This window comes from Dipodomys merriami, unplaced genomic scaffold, assembly GCF_024711535.1.
Source record: "Dipodomys merriami isolate MVZ:Mamm:240054 unplaced genomic scaffold, mDipMer1.0.p SCAF_827, whole genome shotgun sequence".
Taxonomy (NCBI): Eukaryota; Metazoa; Chordata; class Mammalia; order Rodentia; family Heteromyidae; genus Dipodomys; species Dipodomys merriami.
Window position 1 is genome coordinate 87,459 of NW_027206432.1, and position 17,228 is coordinate 104,686.

At 49.0% G+C, this 17,228-nt stretch overlaps 1 protein-coding gene across 4 annotated transcripts in view; it reads left to right on the forward strand.

The window, feature by feature from the left end:
- LOC138819928 (splicing factor, suppressor of white-apricot homolog) overlaps window positions 1-17,228 on the forward strand; it is a 55,371-nt gene that overhangs the window by 20,621 nt on the left and 17,522 nt on the right. For 3 of the 4 annotated variants that reach the window (XM_070011534.1, XM_070011536.1, XM_070011537.1), the window contains 6 exons: window positions 2,697-2,940; window positions 5,060-5,191; window positions 6,135-6,228; window positions 7,704-7,875; window positions 13,759-13,989; window positions 15,058-15,248. In XM_070011534.1, coding sequence (XP_069867635.1) covers window positions 2,697-2,940; window positions 5,060-5,191; window positions 6,135-6,228; window positions 7,704-7,875; window positions 13,759-13,989; window positions 15,058-15,248 — 1,064 coding nt within the window. The remainder of the gene's footprint in view (window positions 1-2,696; window positions 2,941-5,059; window positions 5,192-6,134; window positions 6,229-7,703; window positions 7,876-13,758; window positions 13,990-15,057; window positions 15,249-17,228) is intronic. The other variant, XM_070011535.1, reaches the window with a different exon arrangement.

Below are 17,228 nucleotides of genomic sequence, written 5' to 3' on the forward strand. Positions count from 1 at the left end.
GGAAGACCCATCTATTTTTATTTTAAGGGATTTTTTTCTTAACCAGATGCCCATGGCTTATACCAGTAATTGTATCTACTCAGGAAGCTGAGATCTGAGGATCACGGTTGGAAACCAGCTCTCAGCAGGAAAGGCCATGAGATGCTAACCACCAAAGAGCCAGAAATAGAGCTGCAGCTCAAATGGTAAAAACTCTCAGGGACAGTACCTGGTCCTTGAATTCAAGCCCAGGATCAGCCAGCTCATGCATGTGCACACATACATGCACACATGTGCACACAAAAGTGTCTTCTAGAAGCTCTTTAGATATAGATAAGTAAAATTAGCAATTTCCATTTTTTAGCCTTACAGTAAGCTATCTCGAAGCTTTTTACTTTTTATTATTTGTCTTCTGCTGTTCAGCAATAAATTCTTGCAGAAAAGGATAATAAGATCATCTTGGAGGCAGCAATGGTAACGTGCTGCCCATTGTACAGCTCACAGTGGTTTTGTAATGGTACAGTGCTTTATTCTAAAAAGGATAGAAGTGAAAATTAAATCATTTCTTGTGGCTAGATTAGACTTTTTTTTTTCTTGTTTTGCAAGTGTGCCTTTTCTGTTGGTTATGGCATTTTCTTTTTAAAAATAACTTCATTGTAAGTCAGGAAGGGAGGAGAAGGGAGGGCAGGCCAGGAATTAAATGCACTGGCATCCTTGGCGTGTTAGGAAGGTAGAAATGAAGTGGCCCTTGTTACCAGAAAGAAGGGAGAGCCCGGGCCAGGGACTGAAAGGCCTTCTTTATAAGACTGCCCCTGAGAGACTCATGCCTGAGACAGGAATCAGCAATAGTCTGACGTCACAGTGACGTAATGCCTGAGCTGCAAGTAAAAATTTGTTTCATAATTCAAGAATTCAGCCCTGAAAGACCTCTTTGTGGAAGAATAAAAGATTTGGAGCACATTAAGAGGTTATAATTGTTTTTTAGTTACTTTTTTTTTTTTTGGTCGGTCCTGGGGCTTGAACTCTGGGCCTGGGCGCTGCGCTGTCCCTCAGCTCTTCAGCTCAAGGCAAGTGCTCTACCGCCTGAGCCATAGCGCCAATTCCAGTTTTCTAGTGGATAATTTGAGAAAAGAGTCACAGACTTTCCTGCCCGGGTTGGCTTTAACTGTGATCCTCAGATCTCAGCCTCCTGAGTAGCTAGGATGACAAGTGTAAGCCACCGGCGCCCGGCTTGAGTTTTATACTCAGCACTGTTGACTGTGAAACTAGAGGAGATTGGTCCTTGTAAAGTATCTTACCTGAATGTTAACTTCCTTAGCCATAAAGGAAATGCAAGCTGGACAGCGCTCAGGCCCAGAGTTCAAGCCCCATGACCGACCAAAAAAAAAAAAGGAAATGCAGATAGCGATCCAATTCAGATGGCTCCCATCAGCCGAAGGTGTGGCTGCCCAGCAAGTCCAGGCACTATACCAGCATACACTGTACCCTGGGAAGGAGGACCCTGATATACTGCACAAAAAGACATGTAAATTGTGTCTCCAGTATGGAGATTTATCGGAGGTTCCTCATATTAAGAGTAGAACTTGTTCAAGATCTTTCCGTACCACTCTGGGCATAAATGGAGGAATGAGCACCCAACAGAGACCTGACAGCCCTGTGGTGTCGCAGCACACCTTGCACAGTAGCCAGCCTGTGCCAGCCATCAGCCTAGATGCTCATCTGTAGATGAGTGAGCAGAGAAAACACAACGTAGACATGCATACCCACATTATGTAGTATTGTTCAGCCATTAAATTACGCCATTTGTAGGAAAAATAGATGGAGGCAAGCCAGACTTGGACAGATAGTACGCTGCCTCGTATGTGAGAACTAGACCTGGAGGCGTGATAACTACAGGGCAGTAGGGGGTGAGTGGTCACATGACATTATATGCATGTATAGAAATAGCGCAGACCCCACACACACATTGCTAACAAAAACTTGGAAAAATAAGATAACTTGGGGATGGCTCAGTGCATTGGGTACTGTATTTCATTCCCAGACCCCATGGAAAACAAACCTTACCTTCCTTTCTCCCCTTGAAACCAGCAGTTTGGGGCCCTTGGCCCAATCTGTAGAATGTCAGATCCACATCACTTATATACACCAAATAAACAGAGTGCAGTAAACCTTCAGCTCTCTCCAAGGTACAGACATGAGTGATAATTAGAGAGGGAACTGGGCAGGAAGAGGCCGTGACAAACACAGGTCCCGGGTCTGGATGTGGTCTGCTTGGCCAGGATTTCAGTCTTTGTCTCTGGGGTTTCAGAGGTTGAGGCCAGCAGGACAGCGCCCCGTCCCCGCTCCTGGCAGGTGTCTATCCCGGCCTTTGGCTGTTCTCTTCCTTTGGGGCAGTTTCCTCTCTTGTCTCAAGATGGTAAGCAGCCCCAGTCTGGGGAGAAGCTCTGAGCGTCCCTCCCACTTCCCGTAACTTCATTGTCTATGTACCACTGTACTTTTAGAAAACATCTCTCTCTGGTTCACTGGAGTCAGGTTTTGCTTGCTCAGTAAGTACGTGTATCAGAATAATATATTGATCTGTCTTCAAACCTTACCCCAGTCAGGAATGGTGGTGTGCACCTGTGGTCCCAGCCTCTCAGAAGACTTGTGTGCACTGGGTATCGGAGTGGCTGGGGATGCAGAGGAGACGCCATGTTTGATTCTTGTGTGTCTTACAGCGACTGTGGCTGCCATGTACTACAGCTACTACATGTTACCAGATGGCACCTATTGCCTGGCGCCGCCGCCTCCAGGAATTGATGTGGCCACCTACTACAGCACCCTTCCTGCTGGAGTGACCGTGTCCAGCTCCCCCGGAGTGACCACCACCGCCCCGCCGCCTCCTGGAACCACGCCTCCTCCCCCGCCCACCACAGCTGAAGCAGGCAGTGAGGTGACCACCACGACCACGACCACCACAAGGTGTGTGTGCTGTGTGCTGTCCTGCCACAGTGCCCCGTGTCCACGACCACCACGGCTGTGTGTGCTGTGTGCTGTCCCTACCACAGTGCCCTGTGTCCACGACCACCACGGCTGTGTGTGCTGTGTGCTGTCCCTACCACAGTGCCCTGTGTCCACGACCACCATGGCTGTGTGTGCTGTGTGCTGTCCCTACCACAGAGTGCCCCGTGTCCACGACCACCACGGCTGTGTGTGCTGTGTGCTGTCCCTACCACAGTGCCCCGTGTCCACGACCACCACGGCTGTGTGTGCTGTGTGCTGTCCCTACCACAGTGCCCTGTGTCCACGACCACCACGGCTGTGTGTGCTGTGGTACCCGTCACCCCAGGGTGCATAGGGAGCGTTTACCGCCCCTGTGTTGTGGGTGTGGAGACCTTGTTGTTGCCGTTGTTTACGTAGTTATTGCTCAGATCCCCAAGTTACACACCTGAGACCCTTATAAAAGTCCATATAAAAGCTGAGCGTGATGATGTGCTCCTGGAATCCCAGCCTTTGGGAACTGATGCAGGGAGGGTTACACAGCCCAGGCCAGCCTGGGCTGGGTTTGAGTTTTCTCAAAAAAGTAAATCTTTTTTAACTTGGTAGTGCTTGGGTTTGGCCTCAAGACCTAGCATTTCCTGGGCAAGCACTCTTATCACTGAGTCACACCTCCAGACCTGTTTTTCACAAGTTACTGTCAAGATAGGGTCTTGTTCCTCGCTGGAGGTTGCCTGGACCCTTGAACTTGGTGCTGTAGGCTTTCTGTTGTTGCTAGGATGACTGGCACCTACCACCACGTCCATCTCTGTTGAGCTGGAGTCTCACTGGCCGTGCTGCCCAGACTGATGGACCCTCCAGGATGTCCGCCCCTGAGCCCAGCTGAGTTGAGGAGGGGTCTCACGCTGTTCTTGCCAGGCTGGCTGTGAATCACCATCCTCTCATTCTCAGCCTCCCAAGTAGCTAGGGTTACAGGCGTGAGTTGCCTCTCCCAAGCTAAGAAAAGACTTTTAGAAATGCAGTGTAGCCTTTTGTAAACATGACTCCCATGCAACATCCCACTCATGCACATTCATGGTGGGCCTCTCCTTGTGCGGTGCCCCAGCACCTCGGCTGATCACACAGTGCCCCAGCACCTCGGCTGATCACACAGTGCCCCAGCACCTCGGCTGATCACACAGTGCCCCAGCACCTCGGCTGATCACACAGTGCCCCAGCACCTCGGCTGATCACACAGTGCCCCAGCACCTCGGCTGATCACACAGTGCCCCAGCACCTCGGCTGATCACACAGTGCCCCAGCACCTCGGCTGATCACACAGTGCCCCAGCACCTCGGCTGATCACACAGTGCCCCAGCACCTCGGCTGATCACACGGTGCCCCAGCACCTCGGCTGATCACACAGTGCCCCAGCACCTCGGCTGATCACACAGTGCCCCAGCACCTCAGCTGAGTAACTCTTGGCTGACTGCTGTGAGGTGGACAGAGCCATTCAGGTAGGATCAGGTGAGGGATGACCGGAGTTCTCGGTTCCCACAGGGAAGCCCCAGGCAGGCATCTTGACATCCAGCAAGGGGTGCTGGGAAAATCTGGCAGATATTCAGATCTCCCTGCATAAATAATCCTCTTTCTGATCATGCTCAGAAAGCACCCCAGACTAGGTATATAGCTCAATGGTAGAGCATTTGCCTAGCTCCACAGAAGACACCCCCCAAAAAAAACCCTGAAAGTTAACCAGGCTGACTCTTGTCCTTAGTTGTTTTAACTCAGGGTTAGAGGGAAATAACGGAAGATTTCTTTCTCTGATTTGTTCAATAAGCCCTACTATCACTCTGGACCCTCCTTCCTTAAGTGATTGGCTGTATTAGTATTTGGGAACCTACATCCTCAGGTCAGGTACCTCCCTCTTGTATCATCTTTCCCTCCTGTGTTGATGTGGCTTCTGAGTCCAGGAAGACCCTTCAGTAGCCAGTGTGAGGCCTGATGCCGTTGCTGAGTACAAGGCTGCTCCCCAGCTTCTCCCCTGCCGTGCACCATCATCCCCACCCCACCCCACCCCTCGAGCTGTCTGGCACACACCCACTCACCTGCTTCTCCCCCACAGTGCGCTTGCCCCCGTGGCCGCCATCATCCCCCCGCCTCCTGACGTCCAGCCTGTGATTGATAAGCTGGCAGAATACGTTGCAAGGAATGGCCTTAAATTTGAGACCAGCGTACGTGCCAAGAACGATCAGAGGTGAGAGGAAGAGCTGGAAGTATTGGGCTGGGCTATGGCTTGGTTGCAGAGTGCTTGCTTCTAAAATGTGAGACTCCCTGGGTTTCCTCCCTGATGCTGCAACAAAACAATAATAATAGGCATTTTAAGTGTATGGGATTAAAGACATTAGCTTAGGTTTTTTTTTAGTTTAGCCATGTAATCCCTTTCTTACGGTTTTATCCTTTTCTTCCTAAAGTGTCTTTATAAGTGTGTGTGTGTGTGTGTGTGTGCGCGCGCGTGAGTGTGCGCGCGCGCGCGCGCGCGCGTGAGTGTGCGCGCGCACGCGCAAGTGTGTGTGCGTTTGCTGGTTCTGGGGCTTGAACTCAGCCTGGGCATTGTCCCTGAGCTTTTGTGCTCAAGGCTAGTACTCTGCCACTTGGAGCCACAGTGCCATTTCCAGCTTTTTGGTAGTTAATTGGAGATAAGAGTCTCAAAGACTTTCTTGTCTGAGCTAGCTTTGAACTGCTGTCCTCGCTACTCGGCCTCCTGAGTAGCTAGGATTATAGGCCTGGGACACTGACTCCTGGCTAAACATGTTTTTTGTTCCTCTTGTTAAATTAGAGTTGGAGAGGTTATTTTACTGTGCAATAAAAAGAGTAATGCTATCTTAGAGAAAAGTGCCTAGATAATTCATGTTGCTTGGGGTCCACTGGAAAGGAAATATAACAACACCTTTTTAAAATCCAGTTGTGCCCTGTGCCTCTGGTGGTCAACATAAAGCATGAGGCTTTACTTGCTACTATGGAAAGGGCTCTGGACAGGAGCCTCACCCTGGTCTCTGCTGTGGGTGGGTGGATGGGATATGGGTGCGGAGTCAGCTTCCAGGGTGGGTACAGCTCACAGGAAACCCCTGCTGGCTTCATGCCTTGCTGCGTAGCACACCTGTCATGTTGAGTGACCTGTTTCCTTCCTGTGTCCACAGATTTGAGTTCCTACAGCCATGGCACCAGTATAATGCTTATTATGAGTTTAAGAAGCAGTTCTTCTTGCAGAAGGAAGGAGGTGATAGGACACAGGTATGGTCTTGAGGGTGCAGGGCTCTGATCTCAGGTGCAGAAGTAACTTTCTGTTCTCCACGTATGAGCCCACCACACTAATACCTGTTGTGTGTCTGACATGTGCTGTCTCTGACTTTCCTTACCTCTCAGGTGAATGTTGGTTTAGATCTGTGGAAATAATTCATTCACTCATAGTATCTTCATGGCCATTTGTCCAACATGTTACAAACCAACAAAAGCAATAATAGCCTTTTTCTTTTCTTTTCTTTTTTTGTACTGGTCCTGGGGCTTAAAATCAGGGCCTAGGCACTGTCCCTGAGATTTTACTCAAGGCTAGTGACCTACCACTTGAGCAGTAATGCCACTTCCTTTTTCTGAGTATTTTTTTATTGGAGATATAAGAGTCTCACAAGCCAGGCACTAGTGGCTCACACCTTTAATCCTAGCTACTCAGGAGGCTGAGATCTGAGGATCACAGTTCAAAGCCAGCCCGGGTAGGAAAGTTGGCAGGAAAGTCCATGAGACTCTTAACTCCAATAAACTACTCCGAAAACCAGAAGTGGCACTGTGGCTCAAGTGGTAGCGCGCTAGCCTTGAGCTGAAGAGCTGAGGGACAGCACCCAGGCCCAGAGTTCAAGTCCCACGACTGACAAAAAAGAAAAAAGTCTCACAGACTTTCCTGCCTGGGCTGGCTTCAAACCATGATTCTCAGGTCTCAGCCTCCTAAGTAGCTAGGATTACAAGTGTGAGACACTGGGGCACCTGGCTCAATAACCCCGTTTGTTCATACATTGAGTTCTACTTTTATCTACTTGGGATGAGATCTGTGTTCTGTATCTGCTAACATGGAAGGAATCTCATAAAGATGGAAACTTGTGCCTCATGCTTCACATCCTAGAGCTTAAATCGTGTCCATGGAGCTATGTTTGGGGCAGTGGTGGCCCTGCCTCTCTTCTCTGCCCTCTCTGTGGTTTTCTTGTACTTGAAGCTTTTCATCTCATTCCTGTCATCAGCTCCTGCCTTTACATTGCCTTATAACATTGACACCTGACTTCCCTTGTATTTTTCTCTCTCCCATTTTTGCTTCAATTTTGGTTTCTTGCTTTTTTGCTGTATTAGCTAGTCTGGTCTCTTCTGGTCCTCTTGCCTCTGCTTTCCAAATGCTTTGATTACAGACATGCACCACCACACCTGACTGAGCAGAGGGGCCTCCCACCACCACCTATGCGGGTGAAGCAGGTGCACCACCCTGGGCCATATTCCCAGCCCTGGAATTCTTTAAGTTACTTGTGGGGAGCAGTAATGGAGGCCCTGCCTATTAGTAGATTTTTTTGAGACTTTATCTCATGTTGCTCAGACTGAAGGAATTTCACCTGTAGGTGATGGGAATTATTTCTTATCCATGTAGACGTGCTGCTGCTGTCGATGAGCTGCTCTTTTGACAAGTCCCCGCGATTCCTCGTGTGATATGTGTGTAATGTCTGTCTCTCCAGGTGGCATCAGTATCAGAGGAGGCCCCTGCAGAATCTGCCGGCGAGAAGCCAGGGGACTCTGGGGACGACGGCACTCCTGAGGACACAGCTGAGGCAGGAGGCAGAGGTGGCTCTGGCGGGAAGAAGGAGGCCACGTCCAGTAAGAGTGCGGCGGATGGGAAGCTGGTGAAAGGTGCGCCGTCCGGTGAGGCCAGATAGCCTGAAGTAGCGAGAGAGTTTCAGTCTCAGGGACAGGTTCCTGAGCCGTAGGTCAGGCTGGGACCAGCTCCTCTTTTAAGTGGCTCCACTAAAACTTGTTCGCTTCGTTGTATGTTTTGAGCCTGGCCTTCAGAGTCGTGTGGATGTAAGTTAGATCTAGGGATCTGTTTGTTTACTGGCCTGCACAGACCCCTGTAGCGGGCAGGTTTGTTGATAGTGCTGGGGATCACACCTAGAAGTGCTCCACCGTGGAGCCACATCCCGGCCTGTGAAGTTGTGCACATTAAAGGTCATTTTCTTTCTTTGCTAAGCAAGCTTCCTTTTAGTCACTTCGCTCTGTCCCTGAAAGGAAGGTTGAGTCTGATAGGACAGGTTATGTACAGATGGCTAAAGCAATAGAGTGCAGCATATCTGGCTTCTGCTCTGAGAGCTCATGGGGTAGAGTGTGAGGAGGGAGGGAAGAGGGAGGCTTTGTGCAGAAAAGGATGTTGAGGTAGGTAGTGGTAGGAGAAAGGGGTCCCCAGAGGCCCAGGGCCACAGCTGTGGGGTGGGGCGTGCCGGCATGTCGCTGCCCTGAAATGGTAGTCTGACTGACTCTGGGTGGTAGATGGGTCATGATGTGCAGAGGCTCTGACCAGCTCCGGGAGCTCTGCTTCCCCTGGGGTCCTAGGCTCACAGGATAGCTTTACCCGTCCAGTAGATTGGCGGAGTCATTCAGCCAGAAGGGCTGTGTCAGAAGTTTTTGGTGGCACAGTGGCCTGGAAGGAAGCTTTTACGAAAGTGGGGGTGGGTCCTGACAGGGAGAAAAGGCAGTGGTGGGCAGTGCTTTGCAGCAAGAGTGCCTGTCCTTCTCAAAGGGGCCTTTGTGATGGGAACGGTGGTCTTTGAGAGTGACCCAGTCATCAGCTCAGAAAGTCACCTGAGCATGGTTTTCACTCCCACTGAGATGAACAGAGACAGAGACTACAACAGCTTCTGCTGTCCTCATGTGGGAAGAAGATGAAAAGGATGTCTGCAGATGGAGACAGTGGCTAGGGGATCCACTGTTGACATGGGGTGATGGGAGCATCTGGGAAGCAGCAACACCCTGGAAGCTCCCTACAGACCGGCTCCTCTCAGCTCATCCGGCCAGCCTAGTGACGTGGGAGCCGTGGCTCCTAGCTAGCTGCTGCCTGCCTGCCACTTGGCCACTCACTCCCCAGCTACGTTGGTCGGGGCCGGTGAAGCCACACATGCAGATTTCCCTTCTGTATCCCTGTTAGCCTGAGATGTTCAAACAGACATGTGAGCAGACCTACAGATGTGAGCACTCTGAAACTGTGTGTCCAAGCAAGCAAGGACAGTGGATCCGTTCAGACCTGCACTCATGAGCATTCAGAAACTGTGTCCAAGAAAGACAAGGCAGCGGATCCACTCAGCACAGGTGCTTCTCTAACATGGGGAAAGCTCTGGGTTCCATCCTCAGCACTGCCAAAAAGGAAAAAAAAAAGAAAAAGAAAATATTATTCAGAGAAAAACATACAACCCTATGTGTTTTTGATGACATGTAAAGTGAAAACAAAACGAGCATTGAAGTCAACCTAGGAAGTGGGCTAGGATACAGCTCAGTATGTATTTAGCATGTACAAAGACCTAGTTCAGTCTCTAGCACTCTTCTCTAAAAAGAGAGAAGAGAAGAGGACCTAGGACAGGATGTCATGGTTTGTTCCTGTAAAGCCATCCCAGGCAGAAATGTCCATGCCTCCGTCTACCCGTCTACAAAATAACCAGCAAAAATGCTGAGTTGCAGACAAACCCAGCCAAGCAACCAAGACAAATGAGCACGGTGCCCCAAGTTTAAACATTATAGTGGGTGTGTGCGTGTGCACGCACATGTGCGCGCGCACACACACACGCACACACACACACAGGAACCTAGGAAGAAAACCAGACATGGTAGCAGTGACTGTGACCCTAGCATTCAGGAAGTTAAGTCTCTATGAGAATTCAATACCAGTCTGGTCTGTACCTCAAAAATCAAAACAGGGCACACAGCTCACACCTCTAATTCTAAGAGGCTGAGATCTGAGAATCCAGATTCAGAGCCAGCCTGGGTAGAGAAATCATCGAGAATCACCCCTCCAAATAACCAGCAAAAGCCTGGAGTGGAAGTATGGCTGAAGTAGTAGAGTGCTAAGTCGCAGCCTCTAGTATGGTAAATAAAAATAAAGGAAAAATGAAAAAAGCAAGGGGAGAAAAGGCCAGGAAATTGCATGTTCCGTACTGAAATACAGATACACACAGCATGACCAAATGAAAATGTAAAGATGTCTTTATACAAAGATAGCATATACCTTTAAACTCAGAGGAATTTGGAAAGTGACTGAAAAATAGTATTTTGAAATAAATATGTTAAGATTGTCTCAAGAAGAGCTAAGGAACTGGCAAAGATGTATAGGCCTGGAAGAATTGTTGAAATACTGTAGTTGACCTGGCTCTGGAGCCAGGCAGGAGGCCAAGACAAATTGAAGTTGGCTTAACTCACCCCAAGAAACGGCTCCAGAGCGCTGAACACCGGAGTCCGCAGTCCCTGGACCACAGCCACCTGAGAAGCACAAGTGTTGGAGTCGTGAGTGCATCCCACTGTGGAGAGGGACAGGAGTGAGCGGCGCTGCCCAGCTCAGCTCGGCCTCCCATGCCAGGGATGCATTAGCAGGGCAGAAAGAGAGCCAGAGTGCCCGCCATTCCTGGTGGAACTTGTTCAGTATTGAAGATAACTGATGCTGGAAAAACAGGCTCTTCCCTTGGAAAAGTAAAATAAGGGAGGTGTATGTAAGCTCCAGTAGATATGTTTCTACTTAGCAGGCACAAGGCCCTGAGTTCAAACACCAGTACTGAAAAAAAAACAAAGCTAAGTAAGACTTAGATCACGTTTGACAGCATTAATTCCAGAATTGAATATTTAAGTGTGAAAAGTAAAACCAGGAAAATGAAAGTAAATTCTTTAATCTTGGAGTTGAAAAGGCCTTGTAAGTATTGAAGTGGGGGGTGAGGGGAAGTTAATCGTTCTTTTAGAAGCAGGACCTCAATAAGGTCAAAACAAAGATGTAAAAATGATGGTAACACTGCTAACATATAAGATAAAAGTGTTGCTGTTCTTGCTGAAGAAAGAGCTCTTAGAAATCAGTAAGATGATGTCTATAGCAAAAGATGGACTGAGGACAGGAAAAGGAGGGAAACAGATGCCAGGAAGGAATTTTTAGGTATGATCATTAGTAACATAGTGTCTACCTGTAATTGCAGCCCTGGGGAGGTTGAGGCAGGATTGCAAGTTTGAGGCCATCTGGGCTATATAGTAAAATCTTATATATCAAAAGTACCCCAAAAGCAAGGTGCTGATGGCTGACGCCTGTAATCCTAGTACTTACAAGGCTGAGATCTGAGAATCCCAGTTCAAAGCCAGCCCGGAGTCCAGGAGACTCTTATCTCCAATAAATTACAGAAAAGGCCAGAGGTAGCACAGTGGTTCAAATGGTAGAGCACTAGCCTTGGAAAAAAAGAGCCCAGGGACAGCACCAGGCCCAGAGTTCAAGCCCCATGATTGGAAAAAAAAAAGAAAGAAAAAAAGTTTTGCCTTTCATATTAACAAATAATTGCTCATCCAGTTATGGTGGTGTGAACTTGCTTTCTGGAGGCTGAGGCAGAAAGGATCCCTTGAACTCAGGAATATGAGACTAGCATAGGCAGTGTAGCAAGACCTCTCAAAACGTGTGTGTGTGTCTGTGTCTGTCTGTCTGGGGTATGTGACTTGGTAGTGGAGGAGCCTTGATGTGGTGGCATGTTACGTTAGGAAGTGGAAGGCTCAGTCCACATTTTAAGAGCAAATGTCCTTCCACTCCTAGAAATGTGGCCTGGCAAGCTCTCTGCACAGGACATTTCGCATGGGGCTTGGGTTTTTTATTATTATTTTGGAGTTGGCTCTTTTGTTGTTGTTCGGAGGTACTGGGTTTGAACTTAGGACTTTGCACATGCTAGCCTATTGGTGTACTACTTGAGCTATGCTCCCAGCCCTCTTTTGGCTTTGGTTATTTTTCCAGTAGGATCTCATTTTTGCCTAGGCCCAGCCTCAGACCATGATCCTCCTGTCTACTTCTCAGCCAGTAGGTGAGATTACAAGTATGCTCCACCATTGCCTGGCTTACTGATTGATTGAAATGTGCCAACTTTTTGCTCCTGTTGGTCTCAGACCATAGTCCTCTGATCTCTACTTCCCAAGTAGCTAGGTTTCCAGCATGAGGCACCATGCCCAGACTTATTTTGAAGGAGTATGAAATTTTAAACAGCCAAGTACTGGTGGCTCATGCCTATAATCCTATAATCCTATCTACTTCTGTGGCTTAAGATCTGAGAATCACCATTTAAAGCTAGCCAGGGCAGGAAAGCCTGTGAAATTCTTAGGTGTAGTTAATCACCAAAGGCAAGAAGTAGATCCATAGTTCAAGTAGGTATCTAACCTGAGAGAGAGAGAGAGAGAGAGAGAGAGAGAGAGAGAGAGAGAGACAGAGAGAGAGAGAGAGAGAGCGCACACAAGCTTAAGAACAGCACCCAGGCCCTGAGTTCAAGTCCCAGAACTCATATAGAAAGAAGGAGGAAGTAGACATGGAAACTATAATAAGGCATATTGGAATGCTATATTGAACATAGAGAAGACTGTCTAGACCAGTTACCTGGAACGGGACTGAGTATGAAGTTAGGAAGGTCAGGTGTGGTCCACCATCCCTCTGCTAGTGTGCATGTGTGCAGGCTATGCACAGATGTTTTCCTCCTTTCTGAGCTGCAGTCGACCTTTCACAATTTCCCACAGAGAATGTATTGCTGGAAGGAGCTGTTTGAGGCGGAAGGAAGGAGTCACTCAGAGCTACCGCTCTGGGCTGCGACTCAGGTCCATCTGTGCCCATGCCACTCTTCCTAGGCTGGGAGCTGGCTCCGTACGTGATTCCACCAATGTTGTGTACGAAACTCTCTCTCTTTTTAAGTGTTCCTTAGTCCTGTTTGTTAAAGAGACTGCTACTACAGACAAGCAGGCTACAAGTAAGTAGCCTCACCCTCACCCTGACCAGCTGGGTACCTTCAGCCCAGGCTGGCCTTGTTTTATGCAGCTCTGTCTCTGACTTGGGTTCTACTCCCAGATTTTTATTTTATTTTATTTTATTTGTTGGTCGTGGGGCTTGAACTCTGGGCCTGGGCGCTGTCCCTCTGCTCTTCAGCTCAAGGCGTGTGCTCTACCACTTGAGCTACAGCGCCACTTCTGGTTTTCTGGTGGTTTATTAGAGATAGGAGCCTCATGGTCTTTCCTGCCCAGACTGGCTTTGAACCGCGATCCTCAGATCTCAGCCTCCTGAGTAGGTAGGATTACAGGCATGAGCCACCGGCACCCGGCTAAAATGAATTAATTTTTAAAGATTCCATTTTGTAGTGGAGTCATATCATATGCTTTCTTAGCAAATTCAGTTATATAACAAGTGCTGGAAAATGAAAAAGTAGAAGAAAAATGAAAATACTGCAGGTGATCCTCTGGCTCTCTGCCCGTGTCCTACTGTGGCTCCGTGGTGGCCTGCCCTGCAGGCCCCATTGCTTAGCCGGCCTGTGGTGAGCTGCCCACACTGCAATGGCTCAGGGGCACCTCTCAGCTGTGTGCCATGCAGGGGACATGTAAACAGGGCCCCTTGACAGGGCAGACGTCCCTGCGGGCTGTAGAGAGTAAGACAGGGCTCCACAGCTGTGCACCTCCCACCCACCGGCGCCCATGTAGATGGTAAGGCCGTGGTGTCTGCTCTGCATCTGTTCCCTAAAAGCACTTTTCGCCTCTTCCCAATAGCTTCATTTGCTCCAATAAGCTTTGCAATCAAGGCCAAAGAAAATGACCTCCTTCCCCTGGAAAAAAATCGAGTTAAGCTAGATGATGACAGTGAAGACGATGAAGAAAGCAAAGAGTGCCAGGAGAGCTGTAGCAGCGCAGCCACCACCAGCCCTGCCACAGCCGCACCCTGTGTGGTTGTCGAGGAGAAGAAGCCCCAGCTTACCCAGGAGGAGCTAGAAGCAAAGCAAGGTTTGTTAATAGCTCTTAACATTCTCAAAAGAAAGACAAGACGTTAATATAAGATTTATCTGCTAAGCCTGAAATTCTAAGACTGCAGACTAGAACATGGAGCCAAGTAGGAGTTTCTCAGAGTGCCGAGCCCCACTGCTCGCTAGCTCAGACGCAGTGCTCTTGGCAGTTTGTTCTCAGAGCAGCATAATGCACTGTGGACAGCTCTAATGGAGGTGCGCTTTGGGTTTTGATGACAGCCGGGGGTGAGCCACCCCGTCTGGACTCCCAGCCTGCGTTAATGCACCACACTGGGAGATGCCTTTTTGTGAGGCTGTCTCTCAGCAGAATCACCAGCCCTTGAAGATGATGCGTGCCCGGGCTGATTCTCGGCCCTGGCTCATCGTCATGCGTGTCCCTGATACATTGCCAGCAGCATGGGGGTGTTGGCTTACTAAGTTATACTCTGTATTAAAGTAGTGAATTAATGAATACATTTGTGCTCTTTTCTGTTCTCACTGGGTTTCTTAGATGTTTTTTCTGTGTATACACAAACAGATCAAGCTATACTTAGCAGTGTGATAAAAGGTAACTTTACCAGTATGCCTTCTTGTCAGTGATTTTGGCTGGGATTGCAGTTATTCTCTCCAAGTGTGCGTGTGCACAAGCACTTGTCCAGACCTGCGCTTCCTGTGTGTGTGGCACAGCAGCTTGTCAGGTCACTTGGAATAAGACACTTTTCGCAGGGAATTTGGTCTAGACCCTGGCCAGACTTGTGGCCGTCTAACCATACCTGCTAGGAGTAGTGCAGATGTACTATGTATTTGCTCTATCCTGAGGTTCCCAGTCGTCTCTGCAGCTTGCAACAGTATGGGGGCCTCCAGTCTGACTGGGACTGAAGTACTCTCCCTGACGAGTGTTCTGAACTAATTCTCTCAATATATGGTCTGGCCATGTGTCTGCCTATTCTGAAGTTTGTATCTTACTAAGGTTTTCTTAAGTAATAGTGTTGTTTGGCCCTGTTGGTGCCTGTAAAACTTAAGATAAAAATGATGCTCGCTCTAGACTCCACATTCTCTGTCCCTTTAGCAAAGCAAAAGCTGGAGGACCGCCTCGCAGCTGCGGCTCGAGAGAAGCTGGCCCAGGCATCCAAGGAGTCAAAGGAGAAGCAGCTTCAGGCTGAACGTAAAAGGAAGGCGGCTCTATTCTTACAGACCTTAAAAAATCCTCTGCCAGAGACAGAAGTGGGAAAGCTTGAGGAGAGTCCCTTTGGAATTGAGGTATGTAGAAGAAAGTCTTTCGCAGGCATGATGACAGTTGGTGCCAGCACTGGCATAAGTCTCCCATGGTAAAAGACCCCCTTTCTGTATTGGCTCCTACCCACCCACAGCCACACGTCACCCCGTGTCCCTGAATGTCTTCAGAGCTGGGCTGTCCCTAGCATAGCAGAGGCCCTTTGCTCTTTTTACTTTAAGTACCTTGGTGTTTCTTAAGAGCTCCAGGCCAATATTCCGTACTCGTTCTCTGCCAGTGTCACTTGGCTGATGGATTGGGCTGTGGAGAGCAGCACACTGCGTTCAGAGTTGAGCATCCTGCTGAAGGCCAAGGCGGCTTTCTGGGTCAGGAGTCCATCTGCCATCTCTCAGAAAGCAGAGCTGAGCCCCGCTGCAGAAGCTGTGAGAATCAGCTGATCGAGTCCAGGATGCCCTGTGGTGGCCAGATCACTGCTCCCTGGTTCCTGTCCTTAGAACCATCCTCAGTGGTGTCCTTTAAAAGGAGCTCTCAAGGGGAGGGGGCTGCAGCCACCACCACCTGACCCAACCCCCAAGGCTCTCCACAGACAGGTTTCTGTGGGCCCCTGGCTCCAGTCATTCTACAGACTCAGAAAGGACCACATAAGTGGTGCTCCTAACTCTGAGATGGCTTCTGTGGGGATGGAGCAGCGTGAGCAGTAGCCAGGAAAGGCCACAAGGGCAGCTGTGGCCTCAGAAGGGATGTTTTCTTGGAGTAGGAGAGAAGCATAATTATCTGTGCTTTGTGGTAGCAGCTATAAAACGTGTGCATACAGTAAAGGGGCTGGGGCGGGTGGGGGGAGGACTTGAGAAAGCAGGGAGCTGCCAGGTGCCGTGGCCCACACCTGTAATCCTAGCTGCTTGGGAGACTAAGATCTGAGGATTGTGACTCAAAGCCAGCTTGGGCAGATAAATCCAAGAGACTCTTGTTTCCAGTTACCCAGCAGAAGAGCTAGAGGCATAGCTCAAATGGTTGGCTGCTAGCCGTAGTGAAAACGCTGAGTGAGAGCTCAAATTCAGGGGATTCAAGCTGGTACTGGTACAAAAACAAAAGCAAGAAATGGAGGCCAGGGGATAATTTAATGCCCTTTATTGTTTTGCTGTCATTTGTGCACTGGATAAAGGGGTTCCTTAAGAGACATCTGCAGACCAGCAGCATTGCACGGTTGCATCTGCGTGTTGTGCTCCTCATGGTGAGCTCAGATGCAGCTTGTCATCAGCTCACTGTCCCCAGCTGCCGGAGTCCTCATCACAGTGGCCATCATCACTCCCGTCCGCGTGTGCCCAGGGCCAGCCCAGCCTGAGCCTCTGTTTCCAGGAAGGAGATAAGTCTAGTCTAATCCATGGATATGAGTGTTTTGTCTCTGGAGTAACCTCCCTGAATATCTGTGTGTACACACAGATGATAGCTGCTAGGCTATTTCATCAGAAATGTAATGGTCGTAGCAGATGGTGATAAATGTCGCTAATTGCTTTGAAACAGAAACTCTTGCAATTAAATTGGCTATTGTCATAAGTAAGAGTCAAACTCAAAAATATTTATTTAGTCTTAAGGAACATTAGGGGACAGGCTGTCCTTGACTTATCAAGTATGGTACTGGCACCTTTGACCCAACTAGCCACCTAGATGTAGAGCTCTTAGAGGGTGTGGGACTTAGCAGAGTGGAGTTGGTGCCTCAGATCCGTCGGAGCCCAGGTGAGCCCGCCCACCTGGCTTTGGGACGAGCAGGTGCCCACACGCAGAGCTAGCGCAGAGCTCGGCGGGAACTGGACTGCCGTCTGCCTTGAGCAGCCACAGGCTTGCCATTCGCCCTGAGGGCTGGCATTTTCCTATGTTTACTTTCCCTTTATAAAAGCACCAGGCATATAATTTGGAAGGTTCCAAGGCTAGAGAAAGGTATACAGTGAAGATTAAAGGTCTTGTCCTTCTTTTTTAATACCTACAAATAACTTATTTTGTTTTTCATG